The sequence below is a fragment of the Limulus polyphemus genome, unplaced genomic scaffold, assembly GCF_000517525.1.
Source record: "Limulus polyphemus unplaced genomic scaffold, Limulus_polyphemus-2.1.2 Scaffold2700, whole genome shotgun sequence".
NCBI lineage: Eukaryota > Metazoa > Arthropoda > Merostomata > Xiphosura > Limulidae > Limulus > Limulus polyphemus.
The window spans coordinates 67,984-77,930 of record NW_013668310.1 but is presented as its reverse complement, the minus strand read 5'-3'; the positions used below and the strand labels follow the sequence as shown (position 1 = coordinate 77,930).

At 34.3% G+C, this 9,947-nt stretch overlaps 1 protein-coding gene across 5 annotated transcripts in view; it reads right to left on the bottom strand.

Annotated features, from left to right (window-relative positions):
• LOC106467670 (general transcription factor IIH subunit 1-like) overlaps positions 1-9,947 on the bottom strand; it is a 40,906-nt gene that overhangs the window by 12,425 nt on the left and 18,534 nt on the right. For all 5 annotated transcript variants that reach the window (XM_013928041.2, XM_022395876.1, XM_022395873.1 and 2 more), the window contains exons 5-6: positions 8,960-9,116; positions 1,902-2,051 (exon numbers count right to left, since the gene is read on the bottom strand). In XM_013928041.2, coding sequence (XP_013783495.1) covers positions 1,902-2,051; positions 8,960-9,116 — 307 coding nt within the window. The remainder of the gene's footprint in view (positions 1-1,901; positions 2,052-8,959; positions 9,117-9,947) is intronic.

Here is a 9,947-nt window from a genome sequence, read left to right as displayed (position 1 = left end):
CTAAAGAGGTTATAATTTCATTGTATAGGACACTGGTTAGGCCACATTTAGAGTATTGTGTTCAGTCTTGGGCTCCTTACTTGTTGAAAATGGTTCAGATGAGGGTTACTAGAATGGTGCCTGGGATGGAGGGGTTGTCATATGTGGATAGGTAAAGATCTCTGAAATTGTTTTCTCTCAAAGAAAGAAGAGTCAGAGAGGATCTGATTAAGGTGTTTAAAATTGTAAAGGGAATTAATAGCGTTGATGCATCACCTTTTTCATACTTAATGGAGAAAATAGTAGGACTAGGGGACACAAATATAAAGGTAGGAGTCATTTTCAGCTGAGATGGTTTTATTTTTGTAATGGAGTGTTTGGCATCTGGAATAGGTTAACTTTGGAAGTTGTGGAGGCAGTAAATTTAATACAGCTCAAGATTGATTGATAAATATATGAATGATAAGGGTTGGCTTTAAGATTTTTTTTTTAAATTTATTTATTAATAGTTTTAGTTTAGGTTAGAGGATGGGACAGCCGAGATGGAACAATGGGTCCCATGTTGTCTCAAACAAAACCATGTAACTTACTGATTGTATATTGATTTTTATTGCTGTTTGAAATAACAAATAATTGTGTTTCTATATTGGTTTTTACAACCACTTGAAATAATGAATAATCATATCATTTTTTAACACTAATTATATTTGACAATTGTGTCTGGTATATATATTTTTCGCTTACATTTTCAACTTACAATTTAGCTGTTAACATACATAGCAAGTGCTCATTTGCTGTCTATCTAAAAATTACTATGACATAAACACGAGAAACAATATATTTCAAAGTCTAAATGCCATAATTTAAAAGACAAGTTAATGTACAGATGCAAATATGTTATTTTCAGTGGTTCTGAAAATAATATATATAAATCTGCAACAAATAGAATGTACAGTTTTTACAGCTACATAATTATAAGTTATACTTTGAACTACGGAATTATATACACAAGTTGTTTCATAAAATTAAAGTTTCTTTAAACCAACAATCTTGGGTATAAATAAAGTAAAACAATACGCAGCACAAAAGCCAGGAAGAGAAGTATTCCAACAGAGATGATTTAGGTAGAGTGCTCATTAGGAACAAACAAGGGTGAAATGGGCAGGATCTGCCAAATTCAAAATGACACTTATAGAGGAAGCCATGGAGGACTATTCTTTGATAGATTGTTTAGGCAGAGTATTCATGATGAAACTGAATGGACAGCAACTGCCTGTTGTAGAAACACAAGTGTAGATGACGACATTTCTAAAGTCTTCTGCCTTTAGTCTGTAGGTCCCGAAGATGAAAAGCCAGAAGACTTTTTAAATGCCATCCTCTACACTTGTGTGTCTACAACAAGCAGTTGCCGTTCATTCAACTAAGTTAATCATGAAGGACTAGTTTACATAAGTAGTTCTGGTCCCTTGTTTACGGAAGCTGGTCCATAACAGCTCTTTAGGTATTCTTTCATAGGTGACTTAAGTAGAGTATTCATGATGAAAACAAACTAAACAGAAATGGGCAGTGATATCCTAGTTCAGTTGTTACTTGAAAAATATCATCTACTTGAGCAACTTTTGTTAATCAGTCTTCAAAGACTTTCTCTACAGGTGTCACTCTGAACTAGGAAGTTGCTGTCCATTTGACCTGTGTTTGTTCAAGTAAAGAATATCGACATAAATACATTAACTTACAGGGGAGTTGGATATAATATGTGTGACTTCAGAGATCTTGGCAAAATAAGAAACTATCACGGATGGAAGGAAATCATATGCATCTAATTAATTTAGTGTACAAAGTAAGCAAGTACTATATTATTCAATTTGAAGTGTATTATATTTCAAATGTGAAGTTTAACTTTTATTTATAAACCAACTTACCTTGTTCATCATTTTTGGAACATTCTGAAAACAGGTCTTTAGATCCCGTATTTAGTCTGTCTCTGTGAAAGTAGTGGGACTGAAAAAACCTTGTCCAAAACTCACTTTCTGACAGTTTGTGAGGGACATTTTCCAGGTGTTTTCTCTTAACTAGAAAAACGTTAAAAATGTTGCATATATTTTAAGTTAATTAACCCCCTTCTAAACTAACTAGCTCCTTTTTTATTAACAAACCAGTAATCTCAAAAATATTTAATTAACTTTTTGGGCATTTTAAAGTATTCATCCACAGTTATGTAGTATTTAACCTTTTGAATTTAAAACATTTTCCTTACCTGAAAATGTAAATCAGATAGTTTCTCACCTCACTTCACAACAAAGACTTGTTACCTTACACCACTGCCATGAAGATTTTTGTTCATGACACAATCCTAAACATATTAACATGTATCATGCCAACCTCTGATGTAATTATCATTAGACTACAGCTCTCCACCAACAGAAAGGCAATACACCCTCCATGTGCAGTAAGCTTCATAAGCACTAGCTGTTAACAAAGGCTCATTCTTGACAAGGCAAAATAAGTACATATCAAAAGTGAGGAGGTTGTGTAGAGAGAAGAGTAACATTCTGAAATACATTTTCAGGTAAAGAAACGGTTAACTTCAGAAACATTTACTCTTTTCTCTGTACAACAAAGAGCTAGAATCTTACATTAAGAGGATAGTGGCAGATAAAGAAATTACAAAGCTATTGTAAAAAAAAAAATGTTGATAAAATGTTGCATAAGTGGGTGGAATATAAGATTCCTCAACCAGCTATTACCTCACAGGTGGTGGACTGCATACGTGTGTGTAGTGTGGACAGTGCAATAAGTTAGGCCATTTCATATTGGAAAAATACTTACATGAGATACTTGCCAGAGTAATTAGATGCAGGGAGAAAATATCACAGACCTGAGAAGAACACATGACCCAACCATCTGAAATGGCTTGGCTCATTGTGTAATTGGGTGGCCTGTACTACACTTGTTTTTCTTGTGAAGTACGGCCTAGAAGATATAACATTTTAAGTTAAATTAACCCCTTCTAAACTAACTAGCATGGAGTAGGGACAGATAGGCTTAGCACTTTCTATACTTCCCTGATCGATGCAGATTTTTGGAAAAAAGAAGCATTCCCTGTGTGGGATCAATGGACACTTGGTGGGTCACATCGTCTAAACTAACTAGCTCCTTTTTTATTAACAAACCAGTAATCTCAAAAATATTTAATTAACTTTTTGGGCATTTTAAAGTATTCATCCACAGTTATGTAGTATTTAACCTGGTAAATACATTAGGGGAGAGGGAAGAACTAGGGAAGAAATGTCATAATTCTCATACTAGGGGATGATTTTTTAGATATTAACTTATAAAATTAAGAATTTATAACTTATATAATATTAAAATTTGATATATATTAACACTTTCCATATGTGGTTAGTTGATGTGACTGACTTTGTAACAACAAAATAACCATCAGAGTTTCTACACTATAACTTTTAATAAGTTTCATGTATTTTCACAAAATTTAGCAATCTCTCAGTAAATATTACAAGTCTTTTGTACATAAAAAAATCAGATTTTTTTATTAAGTATTTTTACTAAAGATTTGTCCATAAATACAAGATGTCAGAGGTTGACCGCTCCAAGTGCAAAGTGATTTTCATGTTAAGTTTAAAAATATTTTTCTTCATGTGAAAATTAAAATTTCCTTTGTGTAATCTTTAAAATCTCCTAAATAAATATCAAACGTTTTTTTTTTCAGTAATACTTTATATTTGTTACTAGTTAAGCAAAAAAAAGCTCCACAATTGGCTATCGGTGCTGTGTCCACATAGGTACAGAATCCTAGTTTCTAAGTCTCAGACTTATGACTGTGCCACTGTGACCAAACTTTATATATATTATCTATTATTTTCTCTACCCTAACTCTATATGCACTCAGTCAATTTAAGTGATCTTGTAACCACCATAAAAAATTTTAAATAAATCTGATTTTCCCTTTTTATTCTTTCTAGAATGCCTGTAAATTGCAATAAGATACTACAATTGTTTATCCTAAATAACTTAAAGTTTGTAACAGTCAACATCTTTTCAAACTTAATTTTATTATTTAATTGCCCTTTTAACCATATTAAACTAATAATCCCACCACACAAGTTGTAAATCACATGGTTCATGTTATTGTATTGAATGACAAAATGCACAAGCTGCTTGTGAGCATACCTGGTAAAAAATGTATATTATTATTTTCCATTGTCTTACCTAATCTAACCAAACAACTTTCTAATTTTTACATTTTAAAAATATAATGGTTACCTGTAACCTCTTGTTTTGTTGTTGTCGGTTGCCAATGAAATTTAAGCCTACTTTTTTATACTAATGGTACTAGTCCGCTGAATAATTTTTTTCTCTGCTTAAACAATGCACTTATAAAAACAGAATAATAACATGCACAAAGCAAACAATGACCTATAACTATCATAATTTACCTGACTTTCTGACTATGGCATAAGAGCCTTTAAATACTTTGCCAATCTTGTCAATCTGAAAACCATGAGGTAAATTTTCAAACTTAAAACGAAATAGTCAATAACCTGTACTGAAAACAACATAGTACACCATTGGATATACTCAAACTTTGCCTTTCTACTGGTTATAAAATAATACAGTATAAAACTTCAGAGAAAACTATTGGCAGTTTGTAAAAGAAAGGATGTGACAAGTGGGTCTGATATTCTAGTTTATTACTCTGTAAACAAATAATATTAAAGGCTATAAAAGTTAGACTTTGCCTTAGTAATATCTATATTATAATGAGTAATTTACATCAAATTCCACACTTCTTAGAGGGATGGTAAATACATTAGGGGAGAGGGAAGAACTAGGGAAGAAATGTCATAATTCTCATACAAGGGGATGATTTTTTAGATATTAACTTATAAAATTAAGAATTTATAACTTATATAATATTAAAATTTGATTTAATAACTACGTTTTGATGCCAATTTTATTTGTATACATTTATAATAAAGTAGATTAAATTTTGCATGTAACTCTCTAAAAAAGTTGTAACATGAGCACTTTGATCTACACATAGCGAGAGGGTTAATGGTGATGAGGGAGAAGTAAAGAAAAGAAATAATAACAAAACAATTAATACTCACCTCACTAGAGTCCCTGTGAAGACTGGAGAATGGCCAAAAGAGGTAATTGAAAATGCCATGTGAGGTAAGTAATGGACCATAAATGTTTAAGAGGTTGTACACATCCTCATCTACAAGATTTCATCCATGGGATATTGACAGTAACAGGCAAGAGAACCATGAGATGAAGAGCCTGATGGGAAGATAACCGATAAGATCAACAGGCATCTTCTCCCATGGAAGAATAAACAAGCTAGATGAGTTGACGAACCCAACTGTTCAGAGAAGAAGAAGAGGAATACCACATCAAGAAAAAAAATGATGGCAACTGCCAGATGTGGAAGCAGGATGTATGAGGTAACACCAAATTGCCTGAATAGGACACACAAGACTATTGTATAAAAAAGAACTGGTAAGAAAAGTGATTGGAGAAAACATCCAATCACCCTCCTGAGCAGCTCAAGTCTTTTGGAGAAAGAAGAGTGGCCAGGGAAAGAGATGGAAGGTCGTTTATGAAGATTCTCTTTACCCAACAATCATGGAAATGGACAAAGCACTTTAAAAATTCAGATAAAAGAAGGAAGTGAGATAAGAAAGAGTATGACAACTTGAAGGAAGCTAGCACTGAATGGATCAGCAGTGGTAAACCATTCATTTTATTGATAAAGTGCAATGGTAGAGAGCCAGCAAGAATGAGCCACAAAACAGGCAAACCCTTGAGAAAAGCTAATCCATTTTGCAAGGAAACTGAACAAATCCCACTTGTGAAGAAGAAGGCATGACACCTCATTGTGAAAGAAGAACAACTGAGGCTGTCACAAAATGGACTTACAAAAAAAGGAAGACTCCATGGATGTCAAAAGGTACAAGAATGAAAACTAACTATGCCAGCCAAAGAGAAGCAATTAGAACATGTTGTTAATAAGATCAGAATTTTTGCTAAAAGTTGAAGTGGAAGATAGGCATAATGAAAGAAATTGGTCCAATCCTGACTAAGAACATATACTGCCAGAGCTCCCAAGTATAGAATTGGTGGCCAAAAAGGATGAAGTTTGGTTTTGAAGGTAGTTGCACTAAAACACCAAAGAATGAATGATCAATTCATTTGGAAGAATCTGGTGTAAGTGAGATAGTCAATCCACTAACTAATTCAAAGCTCCTGGAACATGACAGGTTGACAGTCAAATGTGGTGGCTGTGGGCCCAAAACAGAAATTAAAGAGCTAGAAAGCAGAGGTTCAGAGTTCAAGTCTTTCCCTATTGGTTGATGTAAGACAATACAGTATACTTGTCCAAATGGATTATCACAAGATGACCTGCGAGATGAGACTGAAGATGATAGCAAGCTCAATAAACAGCCAACAGTTCCAAGACATTGATATGAAGAGACTGCATCTCTGGAGACCCATATCCTGGGTATGGTGTAAGTGCCCAGAACTGACCCTCTAGTTGCAGGTCCAGGCAATATGGGGGAAGAGCTGCCCAGTGTCATGTGGGATCAATCAAATCACCATGACAATGTAGGGAAAGATACCAGAGACAATAGAGAATCTCTGAACATATCCTATTGATTGGTCAGGTTTTCACTGATGGGAATTCATATAAGCACACTCGAGAGGAACAAGAGACTATGGTGAGGCTAGAATTCTCAAAGCAATAGAACTTCTCAAGCAAGAAGACTAGGAGACATGAGAACTTTAGTAACCAGAAGTTCCATGTCTGGACAATTTATAGGAGGTATGTGGCTGAGCCCACTCAACACCTACGTTGAAAAACTCTCTCAGGTGAACCAAATACTAAGTGGGGATCAGGATAGACTTGAAGAACTTAACTAGAAAACCCTATGAACACTTTATTGGACATAACAAGAAGGAGCTAGTTGTCTATATAGTAGTAGAAATAGAGACTTAATGAATGGATTCACCATATTAATGCTCTCATGACCAAATGAAAAATGTATGAGAACATGGATAACCCAAGATAAGCAGCCATAATGAAAAATCTAATTGTAATGGATGAATTGGAGAAAGCAATGAGAGATTAAACAAATTGGAATATGGAGAAAATCATTCCAAACATCAGTTTTGGTCATTCAAAAACCAGAAAAGAACACCCACCGCAGATTGAGAAAACTGTCCATCTTGATCCAACAAGAGACCTATGACAGGGGTCAAATCTTCTGTCTTCTTGAGAACAACAAAAAGAGGAGAGTTAAAAATGTTGATAGGGGTTGAGAACCTGTTTTATGTTCATAAACCATAGAGAAAATACAGGTTCCTCTAGGCAGATAGGATTTGAGGGAGAAGGAAAGACAACCATACAAGGATAAAAAAAGAGATTGAGTGCTATAAAACAAGAAACTAAAGAGAGAGAAATGAGCTCCCAAAAGCAAGTCACCTCCATGATCTGCAATGGCCAGTCTTCCAAGAGGAGTATGTCAATAAGAAGCAAGAAGACAAGAAACAGGAGAGGGGCAACCCCTTGAGACATTTGAGGTCGAGAAATCTGTAAGGGCTCCCTGAACCAAGAAGTTTGGAAATCCAGTTATCAGAGAAAACTGCTGATAAGTAACCTCAGCTCATACTAAATTGTAAGAACACCTACAAAGATCTCATCTCAAAGGTAGGGAGCTAGATGGAGGTCCTTGGGATATGACTGAGGTAGACATACACCCAAAAGTCAGGCTTTATAACAAAGTAAATCCCCAAAACAAAGAAATCAGTCAAATGGGATGCCACAGAGAAAAAAATTGAGGAAAAGGTGGAAAAGCGAACGAAAGAAATGTCCTCAGTGAAGTTCTTGGGGTAGCAATGGAGAGCCTCTGAGAGGAGGTGATGTGTAGACACATAGTAAAGGAGCTGAGTAAAAGCAAGACAAAGATGAGCAGATTAAAAACGAGTAAAAGACAAAGCAGGAGAAATGGAAGCCTCTAGTTGGAAGGAATGATTCAAGGAATTGAACCTCAAAGAAAGCAGAATCTTGACCACAGGCCATAGAAAAAATGTCACAAAGCTGAGGACAATGAGTCTGCTGGGAGTCAGTGAGAAGTTGAGAAAAAAGGTATCAGCATGAACATTAATATCAGAAGGAGGAAGCTCATGAAACAAAAGTAGCCCAATAACTGTCAAAAACAACTTTTGACTGTTAGAGTACCTCCATTTGCCATTTAAACAGCAGGAGTGGGCTCCAGAAATGGAGCACCAGTACCTAAAGAGATAACATAAATGTGGATCTGGGAATTCATTGTCAAAATGATCCACAAAATGTTGTTATTTTTATGAAGAATAGTAGTAAGTTGAATTGACAGTAAAAATACTTTATTACAAACAAGATGAGTGAGACAATAAGGTTTAACTGCAATTGCAAAAACAAATTTGAACAAATCTGAAGACAAGGAGTGCCAAGAATAGAATGAGCCTTTGTTCAAACACTAGTGCTCATACAGATTTCTGAGGAATAGAGGATATATCGTCCTCCTACTGGGGAAGGGCTGTAGTCTAACAAAGATTACATCATAGACTGGCACAGTATAGATTAGTGGTGGGAGTTTCATTCAAGACTTGTGGCATGCACAAAAATATTTTTGGCAGTGGTACAAAGTAACAGCTCTTTGTTGGGTAGGGAGAGGAGTAAGTATTGCTGATAAAGCAAATCAACTATAAAATGAATACTGTTAGGACTACAGCTTTTTGCTTATCATTATTTGTAAAACGTACATTCTCAGTAACAAAGCAAAAAAGTAACAAGGAAGCTTTCAACTTTTAAACTTGTAAGATGGAAAAATACAAACTTTTTATGATATTTTATACTACTGTAATGTTAGATATTAATTCACTACTTCTTTAAGTAAATATAATTTTACACACTTACCGGCTGGATATGTTCTGAATATTGATTCAATAATATCTGCTGTAATGTTGTATTTAAGGCCATTACATCCATCTGTTTGAGGTTTAATATCGGCAAGAAAAGCTGCTGAAACTCCAACATCCTGCTTTACAGACTGTTTAACAGTAGCTTTTCTTTGCTATAAGGAAAAAATAATACTTAAATACAGATATATTTATTGTACACATTCTTATAAGTACAATACTCCTTTCCCTACTAAGAGTTTCTGTACACATGTAAAACCCATTAAGGTCTCTACCAGTTATAAGAGATTGAAATTGTACTTGAAAATAAAGTGGAGTCATCTTTCAAAAAGTATCTAAAATATAAAATCTACTAAGGTATTGGCAAAAATCATAAATAATATTCAACGTTAAACTGGTACACAATTAAAAACATTTTATTTAGGCCTTCAAAAAGTTGACAACTCTACATGTTTCGATGTTACAACGTCATCCTCCTGTTTTTAATTGTGTACCAGTTTAACGTTGAATATTATTTATGATTTTAACTTTATACACAAGTGCCAAAATACTATAATTAAGGTACTGGCAAGTTTCAAGTGTTTCAAACTAATTTTAGTCCTGAAGCAGTATGATAATATTAGAACAAGTAAAAATCTTTGGTGACAGTTGGTCAAATATGCTGCAGATGTTCTGACTGTTTTGACTAAATTTTATGTTTTTTTTAGAATTAAGTTAATTTCAAACAGATACTTATGAAATACTAAAAGCCTTTCCTTTTTCAGCTGCTCTCATGTTGTCAGTAATTATGTGACTTTGAATCCCCTTGACACAATACAGACTATAAATCAAATTAAAAAGAGTTCTCCATTCTTCCAACTTCCAAGCAACTTATTAGGTATGCATCAGGAGAACATAGATAAGCTCTGTTTTCCCACCACAATCCAGATTTCTTAAATGTAGTCTTGATGGTAAACCAGTTACATCTTGGCTGTGGAAATGTGGGT